The sequence below is a fragment of the Equus przewalskii genome, chromosome 29 (assembly GCF_037783145.1).
Source record: "Equus przewalskii isolate Varuska chromosome 29, EquPr2, whole genome shotgun sequence".
NCBI classification, from domain to species: Eukaryota; Metazoa; Chordata; class Mammalia; order Perissodactyla; family Equidae; genus Equus; species Equus przewalskii.
In genome coordinates, this window is record NC_091859.1 from 30,376,828 (window position 1) to 30,398,411 (window position 21,584).

General features: G+C 36.8%; 1 protein-coding gene across 12 annotated transcripts in view; it reads left to right on the plus strand.

The window, feature by feature from the left end:
- The window catches only part of RIC8B (RIC8 guanine nucleotide exchange factor B), a 106,203-nt gene that overhangs the window by 32,842 nt on the left and 51,777 nt on the right, over nt 1-21,584 (plus strand). For all 12 annotated transcript variants that reach the window (XR_548290.2, XR_548292.2, XR_548293.2 and 9 more), the window contains 2 exons: nt 3,441-4,049; nt 17,288-17,382. Coding sequence is in view for 5 of the 12 variants with exons in the window: in XM_070599812.1 (XP_070455913.1) it covers nt 3,441-4,049; nt 17,288-17,382 (704 nt within the window). In the remaining 7 variants the exon portion in view is untranslated. The remainder of the gene's footprint in view (nt 1-3,440; nt 4,050-17,287; nt 17,383-21,584) is intronic.

The window sequence follows — 21,584 nt, forward strand, 5'->3', positions numbered from 1 at the left end:
CTAATCTTCCTCAAAAAAAAAAAAAAAAGGAAGAGAACACTTGATAGTGGGTAGTGGCTGGTGGAGGAGGAATACAAAGGAGTCATTCTTTGGAAGGTGCTGGAGAGTTAGGCGGTAGACTTTAAGGCAGGTAATCTTTGGGAGTTCATGGTTATCTTGAAGTTAAAAATAGTTATAGCACTCCTGGGCCAGCCACTGGGATTATAAAGGCAAAAACTAAATGCTTATTGAAGGCACAAACAGAAAGAGAGAAAAGGAGGGATTGGCTGGGGAGGCTTATAGACCCCTCAGTGCTTGAACTAAACCTTAGAAAAAGAGTGAGGTCCTGACTGTTGGATATGGTGGCAGGCCAAGCCATTCTGAAGGAGCAGTGGGGGAAAGGCTCAGAACTTAGGGTCAGGGTACTGGGACTCAGTTTGGAGCACTTGGAAAAGAAAGAGGAGGGGATCTGTGACAGAGACAGCAGTAGGAAAGGGGATATTGGGCTGTTTTCACCTACATTCTGTGGGCAACAGGGAGCTATGGAAAGAGTTGGAAATGAGCGGGGCATGTTTTAGAGTAAAATCAGCTGAAAAAATAGTCATAGCACAGAAAGGTATTGTTAGGACAAAATAAAGATGAAATACAAGAGCACCTTTGAAACATAGAAGCAATGTACACACTCAACAGATGGAGGAATCCTAAAGAATGCTGCATCTTCAGTCCTCTTGCTTGGTGTACGTATGCAAAGCGAAACTTTTCTCATTCATCCAAATGTGGTACACGATTTATTAATTTGTTCTTTATAATATTCTCTGAATAGAAATTATTGTATTGAGTACAGCAATGAGTATGTCTATTAAATATCACTTATTTTGTTATGTTTTGAGTATGTCTTTGATTTCTAAGTTGTAATACAGAAAAAGGGGAAGGAAGAGTCATTGTCCAAAAAGTGGTATTACTTTTCAAGAGACATTATGGCAAAAAGCTACTTAACACTCATTATGTGAGGCAACTGTGTAATGAGAAATGGCATGTTTAAGACAGCTATGATTGAAAACTGTGCTTTAAAACTAGAACTCTTGTCTTTGGTTGCTAGTGGATCTCCTCCAAGCCTTTAGATGAGGCAGTTTTTAACTATAAATTTTATGGGCACCTCTAATCTCTTTCATGTAGGCTTCTTATGTCTCAAAGTTTCACAGTCCATTTGGTTTATAGTCTTGGCTAGTCCAATTTGCATTCATGCTTTGCTCATTTCCTTTCTTGAGTCTGAAGGTAGAGGAAGAAAGAAGCCATATTGCCCATGGATTTCTTTTGGATTTTGTTGTTGCTGTTGTTTTTGGGTTAGAGAGGAAGGAGTTAAAGATGTCTTTGTTTTATTACATATGTAGAACTCCAAATTCACATACAATATTTTATAATACCTTATTTGTTACATATTTCTTAATTTAAATAGAAATGTAGATGACTTCTCTCTTGAGCAAAATTATATGAGAGCAAGGTTATCTGACTCCATCCCTGGGAATATACCACATAGGAGTATGTAGAATGTATTTTTTTTTGTCTGGAATGTGAAAGATCTGAAACCGGAGAAAATTTTCCCTCTGGGCACATTGTACTTTCCCCCTACCCCAAACTTCATTCATTTAAAAAAAATGCTTTAACAATGATATTAAAACATTAAATCAAAGTCCCTTCCACTTATCAGGTATGGCAGGGATAGAGTTGACGTTATTATGAAATTGTTTTAGCTTGTCAGGGTAATCCTTCCCACCTCCATCTAGAGAACGTAGTACATTTAAAATTGGCATTTCCATAGCCATACAACTAGGATGTACTGAGAAGCTAGACACAGCCTGGGATTCCTGCCAAGATCATAATGCTTGACCCACAGCCCTCTTTTTAAAGAGTTAAAGTCTGATGATAGGTTAATAGAAACTTCGTAAAATCTTATTGGTCATAGTTGTTGTTGCTGTTGTTTTTCTAAAGTATAACAGGTACAGAAATGGTCAGCAGTGGAACGGTTATACTGGCTTACTCCACATTTCAGGCGTGAGCTTGAGGGACCCAGACCTGCAGTTTATGGAGAAGAAAGCTGGACATTGCATTTTGAGAGAATGAACAGTGGTTCTTAAGTTTGGCAATGATAGAAATAAGTTTTGGGGGCCGGCCCTGTGGCTGAGTGGTTAAGTTCTCGCACTCCGCTTCAGCGGCCCAGGGTTTCGCCGGCTTGGATCCTGGGCGTGGACATGGCACTGCTCATTAGGCCACGTTAAGGTGGTGTCCTACATACCACAACTAGAAGGACCCACAACTAAAATATACAATTATGTACTGGGGGGATTTGGGGAGAAAAAGCAGAAAAAAAAAAGAAGATTGGCAACAGTTGTTAGTTCAGGTGCCAATCTGTAAAAAAAAAAAAAAAGAAAGAAGTTTTATTCAAAAAATACAAGATAGAGTACACTTTGGGTTCATCCTAAAAGAATTGTTTCTGAGATAGTGGTAGCAAGGTTTGGAAACAGGACTACTACATGTATTTGTATCATCTGTGCCCTACACCAAGAGAACAAAGAGGAACTAATAAGATCCTGCCCACACTCTGAGCTTCCCAAGCCGTGTGTCCTGGCACAGGGCTGCCCAGAGGAAGAGGTACTTTTTTGTCATTTGTTCACCCAGTAGGAACACTTTTTTGTGGTTAGTAGGCCTAGAGAGGGGTAACTTCTTGTGATTGGCTCAAAGGCATCATATATGCTAGCTGAGCCCTCTTTGGAACCCTACACTTGAAATAATTTTTAGCAGTTTTGTCAAAAGAAGATATTCTCTGGGGTCATTTGATGATTGAATCTTATTACATGTTAGCTAAAGAGAGTTCTAAGCTTTATAAAATATGAGACTACTGCCATAGAACTATAAATCCAGAAGATATAACACAGCTGTAACTCGGCAGAAGTGCATACTTCTTTGTCTTTTTACAAGAGCCTGTACTTGTGGGCAATTGTGAACCAATTCTTGAGGCCTTAATCTTTACTTCCGGGAAGGGAACAGCTATGATTCAGACTGATTGCCCTCCATCCTGATATTATGTGTAGTCTGATGTTAAAAACCATTGAGAATGAAGCTATATAAGAAATTTGAAACTAGTCAATTTAAAAGAGAGTAAGTGATTTTATGGAAAGACTGTTGGGCTGGAAGTTAGGAAACCCATACTGCAGCTCCTGCTACCTCACTAATTCGCTCTGGCCCAGGACAAGTAACTTAACCTCAATTTCCCTATCTGTAAAGTGAAAGCAGTGCACAAAATATAAGTTCTCTTTCAGTTTTAACATTCTGTGATTTTAAAAAAATAAAAATCTTTTCTAACCAGATCCAGAACTGCTATTAAATACATTCGTAGAGAAACGTTCTGTTTTAAATCATTTAGGCCAAATAATGATTTTTGCATACTCGTTCTTATTTTTCAGAAACTCTGTGAAGGCATATTTAAAGTCCTTGTAAAGGACATCCCAACAACATGTCAAGTGTCCTGCCTGGAAGTTCTCCGCATTCTCTCCAGAGACAAAAAGGTTTTAGTTCCTGTAACAACCAAGGAAAATATGCAGATACTGCTGAGACTAGCCAAGCTAAATGAGTCGGATGATTCTTTGGAGAAGGTGTCAGAGTTCCCAGTTATTGTGGAGTCATTAAAATGTCTGTGTAACATAGTGTTCAACAGTCAGATGGCACAGCAGCTCAGCCTGGAACTTAACCTTGCTGCAAAGCTCTGTAACCTCCTGAGAAAGTGCAAGGACCGAAAATTTATCAATGACATTAAGTGCTTTGACTTGCGCTTGCTCTTCCTCTTGTCACTTTTGCACACCGACATCAGGTCACAATTGCGCTATGAGCTCCAGGGACTACCGCTGCTAACCCAGATCTTGGAAAGTGCCTTTAGCATCAAGTGGACCGATGAGTATGAATCGGCCATAGACCATAATGGACCTCCTCTCTCACCTCAGGAGACAGACTGTGCCATTGAGGCCCTCAAAGCTCTCTTCAATGTGACGGTAGACAGTTGGAAGGTGCATAAGGAGGTAAGGCTGAGAAGGTATTCTTATCTACCTGGAATTTAATTGGTCTGGGGCATCCCAAGAGCTGCCTGCGAGGAAGGAATGCTAAGTTTCCAGTTCCCCCATTAATCAGTTGTATGACTCAAGATACATTTCTTTAACCATTGTAAGTCTTATTCTTTCCATTTGTGTAATACTTATCAGAAGAATAGGGTGAAGATGGAATACTGTTTCATAAGATGTCAAATAGAATTCCTTTTCTGAGTTGTACTATCCCGTGTCTTTTTTTTTAAGAGTGCCTCTTTCAGGAACAATGTTTAAATGATAAGATTTGAAGGGAAACAAAACAATGTCGTTCATAAAGGTATAGGCATTTTCAATGGTTGCCATCTTAAAGAAAAGATAAATCAGGCCAGTTGAAGTTGATCAGTCAGAGTTGATGTCTACCCAGAAGAGTAAAACATGCTGTGTGTGTCACCTATGATCCCAGCCTCCTAGTGTATTACTGTATATTGTTAGATAATTATCAGAAGTGTTGGACTACAACTAGATATCCATGCTTGTACACAATCCTAGAAAATAAGCATAATTACATCAGAGTATGGAAAAGAGTAATTTAAACAACTTGACTTATTTCTAGACCAAGATCCTTTTCTGTGGTTTGGACCTTCCAGCAACCCAAAGTGAGGCAGATTTGATAGTTTATATTTAAGTACCCAGAAGAACAATATGCTAAACAAGAAATTTAGTTTAAGGAAGTCAACAATTTTAAGTGAAGTGGACGTAAACTGTTTTCCTTGCTTCTAGAATCCTAACATTTCACATTTACCCTCTCTCTTTAACCTTAAATAGCTGGTGAAATTCAGCCTCTGCTTTAAAAAAGAAAAAAGGAAGAAAAGAAGTATTTTGGTGCCAGAGCAAATTATCTTTTCTGACAATTGACTTTACGAGTTATGCTAACATTTTGCTGTGTCCATTTGAAGCAGTTCTTACCATGAATAAAGATCTGTTTTTGCCAGCAGCCTACTTTGAAAGGATTATCTCAGTGTAGTGCTATAGTGGGAGTATGCAGGCATCTGAGTTTTAAAGTGCAAATAGGTCTATATTTTGAAACCAAATATTTGAAGATCAGTTCTAACAGCTGTTTCAGATGACTGTAGTATGGTCAGTTTTTCCTGGGACTTGGCAGGAGAAGATGTGGAAAGCCCACATGCTCCATTTATGCTCTGAAACCAAATATTTGGAAGTATTTAAAATGTTATGTCTCTATGCTTATTTGGTGCCTTCTATGGTTATTTTTCTTACACTGTTTGTTTTGGTGTTTTTAAGTTCTCCATTTAGTTGCAAGAGCTCTTCTGAGTCTGTTGGTTTGCCATTGTTGGAGCCCCTGTTATTTAAACTGTGTCCAAAATAGTAGCTCACACTGTTCAGATTCCTGACAAAAGGGTTTATAATTCAGTGGCTGCACATCAGTTTATGTATGAGATGACATGTAATAAATATCAGTAAATTGAAATGAGCCCTCATTAGTGTGCTTCAGTTATAAGTAATAGTGGGGCTGTAAGAAGCTTTAGAAAATGTTAAAGTGGCAAATACTCATTCTGTGTTAGCATGTTTATTCTCCAAAAGATATGTGAGAAAGGATCAGTAGTCCTGAAGTAGGCATCTTAACAGACGTAGTGCCTCTTGTCAATCACGGATCAGTTGATACAGCCTTTATAAAATGTGGCCAGTTAATGTGGCTCTGGGCTATTATTGAAGTTGTCAGAAATTTAAACAGTATTAAAAACAGCATCTTGCCAACCCATTTAGGCAAGAGTGTGGGAAAAGTTATTTCAAACCACTTGAGTTTCCATGAGTCTCCAAATTCAAATTTTAGCAAACATTTATTCATTCAGTCAACAAATATTTATGGACAACTGCTAGGTATTATGTTGGGTGTTGTGTAATATATTAGCAAATAATAGGCATAATCCCTATCTTCATGAAATTTCAGTTTTTTTGGTAAGACAAGAATAAATCAGTAAACAAATTATGTAATTCAAATTGTGTTAAGTGCTATGAGAAACAGTGCAATGATTGAGAATACTTCATATAGTCAGAGAAGACTTCTAATGGTCTCTTCTGAAATCTGAAGACAGAATGATTCAGCCATTTGAAGAAGGGGAGGATGAGCATGTCCCAGAAATTGAGCAGCATGTGAAAGGCATGGAAGTTAGAGCATGGAGTACTTTTTAATGAGGTACTCACAACTTAGCATAAAGAAAATCTGTAATAAGGGTGCAGAGAAACTTGCCACTAAGAGTCCATTTACTTGGAATTTAGTATCTCCTTGACTGTCAGACCAAAGACATCTTTCTCCAATTAAGCAAGCACTTAAAGAATTGTTATACTTTAAAATACCAACTGAAAGAAAGGAATATGGAAAACTTACCATACAGAAGAATCTAACTTTAAAATATAATTTAAAAATAATATTATTTTCCTTATGAACATAATACGTGCTCATTGTAGAAGATCTAAGGGGAAAAAGGCATACAAGCAACAATACAAATTACCTATAAAACCATCACTCAAAGATAAGCACTATTACATTTTGACGTATATCTTTCTAACAGTTCTTCACTATATAATATATAAATATAAACATATGTATAATTTTTTTTTTTTTTACAAAAAAGCAGTGGTTTTATAATCTTGATCTTTTTTTCACAATAAATGTTCTTGAAGAGTAGTGGTTTTCAAAATGTGTTCCTTGAAGCCGTGAAGTTCCTAGGAGTACCTAGGAGTAGCCTCTGGGGCTGAGTTGGCGGTGTTCCAGGTTCCCCACCCTCACTTTAAAAAGAGCACCTTTGTTGTTGCTTCTCTTTAAATTTAGGTTATAACTAGATTTGATTTGGGAATAAAAAAAGTTCTGCAACCCAAAGAAAATTTTGACAACCACTTTCTTCTATTTGTTAAAGACTGATAAATCCTTATAATGGAATACTCTCAAGTATTTTTATACTTATGAGTATTCCTTCAATAAGGATTTATCAGTCTTTAACAAATCCCCTGTGTGTAGGCATTCAGATTGTTTGCAAATGTTTGCTATTTTAAATAGTATACAGCGAATTTTCTCTTTGTAAAATCATTGGTGGGCCAAAAAGTTTTTCAAAACTTGAGGGTTTTTGATATATATTGTTAAATTGACCTTCAGAAGAATAGTGCTGGTTTATACCTTTTCAAACCCTGGGCATTTTGCTTTTAAAATCTTTACCTATTTCACAGTTCAACCATTACAGAAAATACAGATCTTTGGTTTTGGTTTTAACTGTTTTAGTAGGTATTTTCATGACTGTTCATTTATAATTCACTAAAAACAGAAAATTAATGTCTAGGTTTTTCTTGAGGTTTAGCAAATTAGTGCCATTTGCTCATTTTAGGTCCGTGCCTCAGAGTTAGATTCCTGCCTGCCTGCTGATGCCATGAGAGGTTAATTTGGAGATTCCTTTCCATTCAGTAGGAAATGTAACTGGTCTTATTTCCACAGGTGTTGTCAGTCTGTCTTGCTCCCTTGCTCCCACTTTCTTTCTCTCTCATTCCTAAAGGTAGTAATGTTTAAGAAGGTCAGATGATTCCTTTAGCAGGATCTGAAGTCAATTCTAGAAAAGTTAATTGAAATGGGCTTGTCTTTCTCCTGCTTTAACACTTTGCTAAATCTTTCTGTTGATGGAGCAATCATATTATTCTAGAGATCCCTTGCTTAGCACATATTCCCTTCTGCAGTGTTTCTTGGGTATCAACGCAGTGTAATGAGAAAATACAAGGATCAACAGACATGTTAGAGCCAGAAAACTAAGTTCAAACAGAGAAGTAGTACAATATCTAAGTAGTGAGAGGATGCTATTTGAATGAGATAAAACAGTGAGTGTCCATAGAAGTTAACTGTGAATGTCACATTGTAACAGAAGTTACTTCCATGATTATTTTAGCGACTGAAGGAAATGTGAAAAAAGTACGTGGTATTAATTAAATAAAAATAAAGCTTCAAGCTGTACCATATTTTTTTGCTGAATCATTTTTTCAACAAATGTTTATTGAGTACCCAATATCTGCCAACTTCCATGTTAGGCACACAAGATGCAAGATAAAGCATCATCATCTAACAGACTAGTAGGAGTATCAGACATATAAACACAGGTGAATATACAACTTTGTTACATTATTTACTGTTCTTCACAATATTTTCTATATGTTTGAAAATAAAAAAGAATACCTCACCAATGCACAGATGCTTCAAGTGCCATATATTCTAGATCTTTGGGGGTATGTCTGACCTCAGTGGCATAGTCTTTCTGCCAAGCAACATACCTAGCACAGAGTAGGCATTCAGTAAATATTTTTTTAGTGAAAAATAAAATGTGATATAGTTTGATATCTCTATAGCAGAAACATATAGGAGAAATAGCCCAAAGTTGACAGGGAGGAAGGAAAGTTTATGATACCTTTTGAATTTTCAAAGCTATTAAAAAATTCTCTAGAAGTCTAAAATATGTAACAACATTGTTAGAGCAGCAGATTTCTAGCCTTTTTGGAGTTATAGCACTCTGTTTTATGACATTTATATCTCCTTTCGTAAATTAATTCAGAAAAGCATTTATTTATGCCCATTGCTATGTTAGATGCAAAGATCTGGAGGTTAAACACATAATCTTTGCCTGTAAGGAGACAGATATTTTTTAATATATGCAGTTTAGTAGGACAAATAACTATGGCAAAGGTGAGCAAAAGGGCTCGGGTAAAACAGCGTGAAATACTACGTGAGGTATAGCTGTATTTCTAGGTAAGTGTGCATGCGTTTGTGTGTGTATGGGTGTCTGTGTGTAGGTTTCACTTTTTATAGAATTGAAATTGAATTTTCATAGGACAAGTTTCCTAAACCTTCTTGAAGTAATTAGGACTACACTGGGATAACAAAACCATATTAGGACTCAATGGTGTGAAGTATTCTCCCTTCAGACTCTCTCTCTGGCATTGATTAGATCAGTTAAAGCTTTGAATGAACAGGTGTGAGAAAATTGATACCTCAAACAAAAGTGAAATCTTCCACAGTTTGCACAGGAGAAAAAAAAGCAACAGTACAGTAGTAGAATCTGTAATTAAGAAGTGAAGGCGTGTAATTAAGAAGTATAAAGAGATCCCAAAGAATTTCCCAAGTTTTTCTCTCTCTTAGCGCTATCTCATTTTGATTTCCTCTATCACAACAAGCCTGCCTGCTTTCTCTCTCTTCTTCCTCCCTTTGCCCTTAGGGACTTTTTTCCTTCTCACCTTTTGGAGATAGTATGATATCAGAGGAGAGGACATTGATGCTCTAAAGATGTCAAAACTAAGATCATGAAGCAAGTCAGTGACAGTTGTATAAACTGTGTTTGTATGTTTTATAAAGAGTAGTTATGTTTAATCCTTCCAGCATCCTTGTGAGACAGGAGCATTGACCCATTGGCAAGTAAGGACTCTAAAGCTCAGAGAGTTTAATTATTTATGGAAAGTCACCCAGCAGAGTAACCAACACTAGGAAGTAGTGTCCACTCTCACCTTTGTGAAGACTTCTTACATGATACCGCTCATTCAGCAAATATTTATTGAGACCTAGACTAATGGAATAGAATAAAGAATCTAGAAATAAATCTACACATATACAGTCAAATGATTTATGATACAGGTAAAATGGACATGCAGTGGGGAAAAGATGGGCTTTTTAAATAAATTACTCAGGATCAATTGTATGACTGTATGGAAAAAATGAATTTGAATCCCTACCTTGTACCATACACAGAAAATTAATTTGAGATGGATAAGAGACCTAAACATAAAAGGTAAAATACAAAGCTTTTAGAAGACAGCAGAAGGTTATCTTCATGACCGTATCTTTTTATTTTTTTATTGAGTTATTGATAGGTTACAATCTTGTGAAGTTTCAATTGTACATTAATGTTTGTCAGTCATGTTGTAGGTGCACCACTTCACCCTTTGTGCCCACCCCCCACCCCACCTTTCCCCTGGTATCCACTAAACTGTTATTGGTCCATAGTTTTAAATTCCTCATATGAGTGGAGTCATACACAGATTATCCTTCTCTTGCTGGCTTATTTCACTTAACATAATTCTCTCAAGGTCCATCCATGTTATTGCAAATGGAATGATTTTGTTCTGTTTTGCAGCTGAGTAGTATTCCATTGTATATATGTATCACATCTTCTTTATCCATTCGTCTGTTGATGGGCACTTAGGTTGCTTCCACGTCTTGGCTATTGTAAACAGTGCTGCAATAAACATTGGGGTGCACAGGACTTTTGGGATTGCTGACTTCAGGCTCTTTGGATAAATACCCAGTAGTGGGATGGCTGGATCGTATGGTAGTTCTATTTTTAGTTTTTTGAGGAATCTCCATACTGTTTTCCATAGTGGCTGCACCAGTTTGCATTCCCACCAGCAGTGTATTAGGGTTCCTTTTTCTCTGCAACCTCTCCAACATTTGTTGCTATTAGTTTTAGATATTTTTGTCATTCTAACGGGTGTAAGGTGATATCTTAGTGTAGTTTTGATCTGCATTTCCCTGATGATCAGCGATGATGAGCATCTTTTCATGTGCCTATTGGCCATCAGTATATCTTCTTTGGAGAAATGTCTGTTCATGTCTCCAGCCCATTTTTTGACTGGGTTGTTTGATGTTTTGTGGTTGAGTTGCGAGAGTTCTTTATATATTAAGGATATTAAGCCTTTGTCAGATATATGACTTGCAAATATTTTTTCCCAGTTAGTGGGTTGTTTTTTTGTTTCAATCCTGTTTTCATTTGCCTTGAAGAAGCTCTTTAATCTGATGAAGTCCCATTTGTTTATTCTTTCTATTGTTTCCCTTCTCTGAGAAGACATGGTGTCCGAAAAGATCCTTTTAATACTGATGTCAAAGAGTGTACTGCCTACGTTTTCTTCCAGAAGCCTTATGGTTTCAGGACTCACCTTTAGGTCTTTAATCCATTTTGAGTTTATTTTGGTGAATGGTGAAAAAGAATGGTCAATTTTCATTCTTTTACATGTGGCTTTCCAGTTTTCCCAGCACCATTTGTTGAAAAGACTTTCTTTTCTCCATTGTATGCCCTCAGCTCCTTTGTCAAAGATAAGCTGACCACAGACGTGTGGTTTTATTTCTGGGCTTTCAATTCTGTTCCATTGATCTGTGCACCTGTTTTTGTACCAGTACCATGCTGTTTTGATTACTGTAGCTTGTAGTATGTTTTGAAGTCAGGGATTGTGATGCCTCCCGTTTTGTTCTTTTTTCTCAGGATTGCTTTAGAAATTCGGGGTCTTTTGTTGCCCCACATGAATTTTAGGATTCTTTGTTCTAATTCTGTAAAGAATGTCATTGGGATTCTGATTGGGATGGCGTTGAATCTGTAGATTGCTTTAGGTAGAATGGACATTTTAACTATGTTTATTCTTCCAATTCATGTACATGGAATGTCTTTCCATCTCCTTATGTCGTCATCCAATTCTCTCAGAAAGGCCTTGTAATTTTCATTATATAGGTCCTTCACTTCCTTAGTTAAGTTTACCCCAAGGTATTTTATTCTTTTTGTTGCGATTGTGAATGGTATTGTATTCTTGAGTTCTTTTTCTGTTGGCTCATTACTGGAGTATAGAAATGCTACTGATTTATGCAAATTGATTTTATACCCTGCAACTTTGCTGTAGTTGTTGATTACTTCTAACAGTTTTCCAATGGATTCTTTGGGGTTTTCTATATATAAGATCATGTCGTCTGCAAACAGCGAGAGTTTCACTTCTTCCCTCCCTATTTGGATTCCTTTTATTCCTTTTTCTTGCCTGATTGCTCTGGCCAGGACCTCCAGTACTGTGTTAAATAAGAGTGGTGATAGAGGGCATCCTTGTCTCGTTCCTGTTTTCAGGGGGATGGGATTCAGTTTTTGCCCATTGAGTATGATGTTGGCTATGGGTTTGTCGTATATGGCCTTTATTATGTTGAGGTAGTTTCCTTCTATGCCCATTTTGTTCGGAGTTTTTATCATAAATGGCTGTTGGATCTTGTCACATGCCTTCTCTGCATCTATTGACATGATCATGTGGTTTTTATTCCTCAGTTTGTTGATGTGGTGTATCGCGTTGATTGATTTGCGGATGTTGAACCATCCCTGTGTCCCTGGTATGAATCCCACCTGATCCTGATGTATGATTCTTTTGATGAATTGCTGAATTCTGGTTGCCAAAATTTTGTTTAGAATTTTTGCATCTATGTTCATCAGTGATATTGGCCTGTAGTTCTCTTTTTTCGTGGTGTCCTTGTCAGGCTTTGGTATCAGCCTGATGTTGGCCTCATAGATTGTGTTAGGAAGTGTTCCATCTTCCCTAATTTTTTGGAATAGCTTGAAAAGGATAGGTATTAAATCCTCTCTGAAAGTTTGGTAGAATTCTCCAGGAAAGCCATCTGGTCCTGGGGTTTTATTCTTTGGGATGTTTTTGATTGCTGTTTCAATCTCTTTCCTTGTGATTGGTCTGTTCAAATTGTCTGCCTCTTCTTGAGTCAGCTTTGGGAGATTGTAGGAGTCCAAGAATTTATCCATTTCCTCTAGGTTATCCATTCTGTTGGCATATAGTTTTTTGTAGTATTCTCTTATAATCTGTTGTATTTCTGCAGAGTCTGTTGTTATTTCTCCTCGCTCATTTCTGATTTTGTTTATTTGAGCTTTCTCCCTTTTTTTCCTTGTAAGTCTGGCTAGTGGTTTGTCAATTTTATTTATCTTCTCAAAAAACCAGCTCTTTGTCTCATTGATCCTTTCTACTGCCTTTTTCATTTCAATAGTATTTATTTCTGCTCTGATTTTTATTATTTCTCTCCTTCTGCTGACTTTGGGCTTCATTTGTTCTTTTTTCTCTAGTTCAGCTAGGTGTGCTTTAAGGTTGCTTATTTGGGATTTTTCTTGTTTGTTAAGATGTGCCTGTATTGCGATGAATTTTCCTCTTAATACAGCTTTTGCTGTATCCCATATGAGTTGGTATGGCATGCTATCATTTTCATTTGTTTCCAGGTATTTTTTTATTTCTTCTTTAATTTCTTCAATGATCCATTGCTTGTTCAGTAGTGTGTTGTTTAGTCTCCACATCTTTGTGCCTTTCTCAGCTTTTTTCTTGTAATTAATTTCTAGCCTTGTAGCACTATGATCTGAGAAGATGCTTGTTATTATTTCAATTTTTTTAAATTTGTAGAGGCTTGCCTTGTTTCCCAACATATGGTTCATGACCGTATCTTAAACAAATCAGATATTTCTTAAATAGGCAAAGATTTCTAAAACAAGACAAAATAAAGGTCAAACCATAAAGGAAAAATTGACGAATTGGTCTTCATTGAAATGAGTTCATCGAGAGAAGAAAGTAAAAAGGTAGGCCACCAAATGGGAGAAGATATTTGCAATGCATATATATAATAAAGGACTCCATCCAGAATACATTAAAAAATCCTACAAATCCATACAGATAAAGTCAGTCACGGGGCCGGCCCGGTGGCGCAGCAGTTAAGTTCACATGCTTCGCTTCTCGGCAGCCCAGGGTTCGCCGGTTCGGATCCCGGGTGCAGACATGGCACCACTTGGCAAGCCATGCTGTGGTAGGCGTCCCACATAGAAAGTAAAGGAAGATGAGTGTGGATGTTAGCTCAGGGCCAGTCTTCCTCAGCAAAAAAGAGGAGGATTGGCAGTAGTTAGCTCAGGGCTAATCTTCCTCAAAAAAAAAAAAAAAAAAAGTCAGTCAACCCAATAGGAAAATAGGCAGAAGGCTTGAACAAGCACTTCACAAAAGAGCTATCCAAATGACCAATAGATATATGAAAAGGTGTTCAACTTTATTAGTTGTCAGGAAAACTCATAATAAAACCAGACCACCACACACCCACAGAATGACTAAAATTAAAAAGGCTGAATATCAAGTGTTTGCACGGATGTAGAGCAACTGATGGGAGTATAAATTGATATAAATACTTTGAAACTGTTTGGTAGTACCTTCTAAAACTTGACTTATCTATATGCCCTGTGACCCAGCATGCCAAATGACATGTAAAAAAGTATGTTCATAGCAGCATTCTTCAGTATAGCCCCAAACTGGAAAGAATCCAAGTGTCCATCAAGCGCAGGGTGGATAAGTAAACTCTAATGTATTCATTTTGTTCAGCAGTGCTTTCTTAACCCAACTGTGGTGAAGGACCAGATTCTTTTCCCTAGCTGTCAGAATGAAACTCTTATATAACAATATTACACAGAATGTCAAACTGCTCTAAAAGTTTCTAAATCACACCTTCTGTAATCATTGCATTGGGAATCAGTGGCAAATAGGGTGTGGGCCAGCAGTAGTCCGCAAACTGCACTTCAAATAGCACTGCTCTCAAGCAATGAAAATGAACAAACCGCAACTACACACAACAACGTGGATGAATCTCACAAGTAGACACAAAAGGGTCTATATTTTATTATTCCATTCATATAAAGTCCAGTGACAGCAAAAAATCACTAAACTGTGATGTTAGATATGAGGATTACCCTTGAGGAGTGGAAAATTGTCATTCGAAAGGGCTATGAGGGGAATTCTGGGCTTCTTTTTGTTTTTTTGGTGAGGAAGATTGGCCCTGAGCTAACATCCATTGCCAATCTTCCTCTTTTTGCTTGAGGAAGATTGTGACTGAGCTAACAATTGTGCCAATCTTCCTCTGTTTTGTATGTGAGACACTGCCACAGCATGGTTTGACGAGTGGTATGTAGGTGTACACCTGGGATCTGAACCTGCAAACCCTGGGCCACTGAAGTGGAGTGTGTGAACTTAACCACTATGCAACCAGGCTGGCCCTGGAATTCTGGGGTTCTTAATCTTGGCATTGCATCATTTTCATGTTGGTTATATATGGATGTGCTCGTTCCATGAAAATTTATCTAGCTGTACACCTATGATTTGGGCACTTTTTTGTTTATGTATATTTTACTTACCATTTACATTAAAAATTATTGAGCACCTATTAAACACATGCCTTCTAAATTCGTAAAGGATATAGATTAGTGGAGAAAGCAGTGTATATGCAAGTATGTAAAGAAATGTGGAATTCTAAAGTATGATTTCATAAAAGAAATCATAATAAAATACAGTGATAGAGAATAAGGAAGGAAGGAATCTACTTAGATAAGGTGATCAAGGAAGGGGCTTCTCTGAGAAGATATTTTAGCTGAGACCTGGAGGATGAAAAGGAATAAGTGATGCCAAGAGTGGAGACAAACAATCCAGGGATTTCAGTAGTTGCTTTGGTAGAGAAAAAGAATTTAGTGGATTTACGGTAGAAAGAGGGCATTGCAGTCATGGAGTACAACATGGGAATTGGTATGAAAATTGGGACAGGAGGAAATGGATGTAAAGAAGTAGGATTTTGGTTTACAGTTGCAAGTAATAGAAAGACCAAAATGGATAGTTTTGCAAGAGGCTTGTCAACATCAGCATGAGAAGAGAATGATTGTATATCTAGAATAAAGGAAAATCTAGTTTAAAAGGAAGTGCATTCCCAGTTAATTTTCAAAACCAAGGAAAATATGATCTTATTAAGAGTTGAGTAATGGATAGGGTTACTTAAGAACGCATGATAGACATGCATTTCAGTGTGCTTCATGTAATTTGAGGTAAGGAAAAACACATTTACATATTAGAGAAGTTTGATTCAGCCATTTGAAGATGGATGGCAAGTGGGACAGCATTCTAAGTGTCTGTGGCATTCCACTGGTCCCTCTTCTTCATTGCCTCTCCCCCGACCCCCCAACACCCAGTTACTTCCTTATCACTCATTTCACCTCTATCAGTCTTACCTTTTATTTCCTTCCTCCCTCATTCTTCTCCCTCACCTTCAAATGTTTCGTTGAAAGTACACTTTCATGTGTATCCTCTTCTTTAATTTAATCTTTTTATAACCCTAACAGTTTCACGTTTGTGGAGATGTATGTGGGGAAACTTTGGCTCAGAGAAGCTATATGACTTGTCTAAGGTCACAACCTAGACTCCTGACTTCAAGAGCAGTGCTTTTTCCATTATGCCACTGAGGCCTTCATCTCTTCCAAATCTACACATGATGGTGTTATGTTTAAAATATTGTCATCTGCATTATGAGTAATGAAAGTGTGTCCTATTGTTAGATTTTATGTTAGATTTTATAAGAGATATCTTCTAGAAGGTTGAGTTATATATATGAATATAGGCTATGTATAATATGTGAATATATTTCACTTTATATCAACTTGAAATAAATGGTGTATATAGTAAAGTTTTAAAATTTTTATTAGCTTTTGAAGTAAACAGAGCCTTCCTCAAGTGTAGCATATCCATGGTCTCATAATTATCACTAATTTCATATGTCTTCTTAATTACTAAAAATCTAGAAGGAGAGATGCTATTGAGGCAAATGATTAAAGAAATTGTAGTGGCCCAAGATCTCACTAAAAATGAGGAGGTAAAGCAAATGATTGTTCAGAGCTTAGTTTATTTCCAACTGTTTGCCTTCTTCCCTCTGACTCTCTCTCTGTGTCTTTAATACCACTGCCAATGAGTAAACACTGGAAACACAGGAGGTTAAACTCAGATCAGTTGTTTTATCACTTGCTGGTAGCTCTGGGGGAACTAGGAGATTAAGAAGATTGGTTAAAATGAAGTTGATAGATTATAGATTTTAATCCATTACTTTTGAAAGTTAAGAGATGAGACATTTTTATTATGGATGTGCAACCCACTCTTAAAATATCTGATAATATTACATCTGTTGGAACTTTTATAGTGGTTAGTAAACTGGAACAGTATACTATCAAACACAAGAGTCTAGACTTTGTAAAAGTGGAGAAGATCCCTGGCTGAGTCGCAGCTTAAGGTGAAGTAAAGTCTAGACACATGGCTGCTGATCCTGCCTCTCTTTGCCTGATGTGCCGTCAGGGAGTGGCTGGATCCACAACGTCTGGTTTCAGCCGTTTCCGGAGGTGGTCGTAGCTGTACATATGAGAGAATGACTGTTACTTAATACTGCCTTGGGAATTCTTGCTAGAATATCCTGACTTCTACCATGCATGGGATAAGAATGACTGTTTGGGGAGGCAGAAGGGCCATGAGATGACTCCCAGGAAGTGGTAATGCACCAGACTCCTTCACTGAGGTATTCAATCCCCAATTTTTCCTCTCCTCTTTTTTATTTGCCGTAGAGTGATTCTCATCAGTTCCGTGTCATGGCAGCTGTCCTTCGCCATTGTTTACTAATCGTAGGTCCAACCGAAGACAAAACAGAGGAGCTGCACAGGTAGGTAACTTCTGTATTGATATCTCAGTGAAGGTATCATCAGTTCTTATTGTTTTTATGCATCTGACTTTAATTGTTACAAGCGTAAGAAAGTGAAAGTATTACAGTAAATCAGATAAATCAGAAATCATTACTATACCCTGAAGAGAAATTTTCATTCTGTCCCCTTGACTTTGTTATATTGAGCCCCAACAAGACAAGTAAATTTGGCATTTGTTGTATTCAGCAGTAAAGCCCAGAACACAATAATAATAATAGCACTCAGTTATTAAATACTGTGTGTAACATTATGCTAAGTGCTTTATAAAGATTAACTTCTTTTAATCATCACACCAACCTTAGGAGGTAAATACCGCTATTTTTCCCTTTCAGTAGATGATGAAACTGAGGCATAGAAAGATCAAGCAATTTCTCAGAGGTCACATAGGCCTAATAAGTGAAAGAGCTTGGATTTGAACCCTGCTTTTAATTACTACACTTAAACTAATACTCTCACTAATTTCGTTGTAAGAGTATTTACCAAAAAGTGTATCTTTTTCTTTTTTTTTTTGGTGAGGAAGATTGTCCCTGAGCTAATATCTGTTGCCAATCTTCCTCTTTTTGCTTGAGGATGATTGTTGCTGAGCTAACATCTGTGCCAGTCTTCCTCTGTTTTATATGTGGGATGCCGCCACAACAAGGCCTTATAAGTGGTGTGTAGGTCCACGCCCAGGATCCCCAGCAAACTCTGGGCTGCCAAAACAGAGCGAATGAACCTAACCACTACACCACTGGGCCAGCCCTCAAAAAGTGTATCTTAAGCACTATAAATTAAATTTTTTTAAGTTATAAGAGTTGGGTCACAGTCTCAAGTATTACCGTATGAAAAATGGTTCAAGTTTTGTGACTTGCCTGTTAGAGCTATTGATGGACTGCTGTTAAAATTTACTATTCTCTGAGAACTGAGTAAGTATTAATGCATTTTTCTAGTTCTCTTACTTTTATTCTGTGTCGGATTTGCAGTAACAACACTTTTGACTTTAATATGAGACTGCTCAGGGTGCTTGAGTCTGTAAGAATACAAATGGTATTTTAAACAGTTCAAATCTGCAAAGAACTCTGGCATTAACTTTGCTTTACAAATAAATTTAAAATTGGGTTCTCTTAATAGTAGAAATTACCTTTAGGACATTTACAGTATTCTGTTTTCCAAAATATGGCTTAAATAAAACTTTATAGAAGCACAAACAGAGTGTAAAATGAAACTTACCCTTAATTGTTATTTTTCCATCAAATCCATGTTATTTTAGTTATGATCAGCTATTTATTATTTGATATTGCACTGAGTTTGTTGGTAGGTTGCCTTTATGTATTCTCACCTACAAGCCTTCAAAAGATTGTTTTCTTCACAATTAAAATGTATGATTTTTTTCTGCAGCTACAGATCAAAAGTTCCTTTCATTTTCTTGAGACTGTGCCTTTAAAAAATAATCAGAGTAACTGCAATAAATCATATGCTCTAAAAAAGATTTTATTAAGCATTTTGATGTACTGTAATTTCTCTCATAATCAAGAGACAGTAGAAATCTAGGTACTAAAACTAAAAGAAAATGGGTTTATAAGCCTAGGAGTAAATTCATATATTTTTTTTTTTGGAAATCAGATATCACAAGTTAAATAGCATTCATATAAGAATGTGAGGAGAAAGCGTTTTGACAGGAATTGTTACACTAGTCACAAAAACATTGTTAAGGATTTCTGTGAAGAATGAATGTAATATTTTAACCCAGCATTTGTCAAAAGAGAGCAAAACTATATAGATGTTTTAAAAATAAGATTTTTTTTTTTTTGAGGAAGATTAGCCCTGAGCTAACATCTGGTGCCAATCCTCCTCTTTTTGCTGAGGAAGGCTGGCCCTGAGCTAACATCCGTGCCCATCCTCCTCTACTTTCTATCTCGGATGCCTACCACAGCATGGCTTGCTGAGCGGTGCCGTGTCCTGTGCGAACTTAACCGCTGCACTACTGAGCCGGCCCCTTAAAAAGAAGATTTTTTTAAAAGTCATCAGATTTATTTTCCTTTCTGATGATATTTGCTTTAAATATTCATTTTTCTTAAATAAACTTTAAAGATATTTTTCTTTAAATTTGCTTTTATCTTAAAAGTTACTTTGATAAAATATCTGTTAGCTACACCATAAATAAGGACTATCCCTAGGGCCCCAGCCGGGATTTACGATTATTTCGCAAAGGCTTTCCTGGGAGATTGAGGTTGCTGCTGACTTGACAGTTTATCCGGAATGGCCTTGCATGTCCCTTTAATCAGAATTAAAGTGATTAGTATCATTTGAGCAATCATGACTCTAGGCTAATCCATTTAAATACAGAGAAAACTGCCCCAACCTCAAAGGGCTATTTTAGGAACCTTACTAGAATTGTAATAACTACTAATTTCTGCTCATTTGTAGTGACCTTGAGCAGTTTGTGTGTGTGTGTTTAAAGTATAAGTTTAAAACAAAAGCAGAGTGTTTCATAGTAACATCCCATTCCATTTTTTTTAAGTTGTTTTCTAAGTTTGTTTTTTTGCCCTTTTTTTTGGACACTTTGATTTGTTTAAAGGAAAAATGTAATGAAATAGGTGAACCTAGATAGTATAGTGTACAGTTTTGCATTATCATCAAACTCAAAGGGTTATAATCATGATTAAATGAAAAATTAATACAGCACTCTGTCCCTGGCACAGAGTGAGCTCTCAGTAAACAGGGGAGCTGCCACTCACTGCTACTTCTGTTACTATTATAATAAGCATATTGGCTTTTAGATCCAATATTTAGTTCCAAATCTCTCTTTAAAAGTTGTTTCTTGATTTTGATATTTGTTTAGGAACTTATTTCTCTGTATATCCTATGATTGTGTAGCAAAATCTGTTTTCTGTTAATCTGAGTTTTTCTCAAGCCAGATGGATTCTAGGATACATGCTTGTCGAGAGCCTATTAAAGTGCTGTAGGAGACATGTGAGTATAAGACTGGCCCGGCAGCAGCTTTTTCTGATATGTTGTCTCTGTAAGACAGTGCCTTTTTTTTTGCCCCCCAGAGAAATCAAGCGGCTATGGACATAAAGATAAAATGAGTTAGCTCACAAAGACAGCTGACCTTGACCTTTATTTCCACTAATCAGTATCTTAGATAGTTTTAAAAATTTATTTGTTCTCTTTCATTTCCTTTTGTCTGTTCTGATGGTAGCAAGTAAATTGTTGGCATGATCCACCTTTTTTGCTACAGTAAAGGACATCCTAATTCTGTTTGTCTCTATTATCTGCCTGAAAGTATTTTCAGCCCTCTTGTCCATAATCAATAATCTTATGCGTAAACACTTAGCCAAAAGTTGCATCTGGATGTGGTTGTGGCTTTGTTTTATTTTGGAGAAGGGTGAAGATGGGGATGGCCTATACGCTGGAGAGGAGAGGGCAGGAATAAATCTTATTTAATTTCTTTTAGTCTCTCAATCTCATTTCTTTCACTTAGCACATTGGCATCTATAAAGCTTTTTTTTTTCTCTTCCCCCCCTTTTTTTGGCATCCAAAAGAGCCAGTGAGTCTTTAAAAAGTACTTACCTCTCTGCTTTTTTTGGTTGGTGTTTCTTTATTTAGACCAATTCATTTTCTTACATATTGAAGGGGACAGTTTAGTATCTAATGATACCTCATTACAATTCTAAGCATAATGCCTTTTTTTTCAGCTTTATTGAGACATAATTGACATATAACATTGTTTAAGTTTAAGGTGTACACCGTGCTGATTTGATACACTTACACATTGAAAAATGATTACCACCATAGTGTTAGCTAAGGATAATGTCTTACACGTGGCAGACTTAATGTTTGAAAATTGGATGATTTCATTTTGGTTTCTGTTAACTGAGCACTTACTATGTGTTAGGCACTGTGTTGAGCTATAAGGCAACAAAGATGAATACAATGTGATCTGTGTTCTCCAGGGCTCACCAACTAGGGGATAAAACAGACTTCTAAGTAAGTAAGAGCAGTTGTTTCAGTGAGTGTTGTGTCAGACATGAACAAGTTTACATAGTGGACAGAAAAAGGAGAGTTCACTTTGGAGAGATTGGGGAAAGGTGGGTTTATTTTTTGTTGTGTTATTATTAAAGCTCTTAGCTCTTTAACCTGATTCTCACTGTGAATAGCAGTTATCTAGGTGAACAGATAT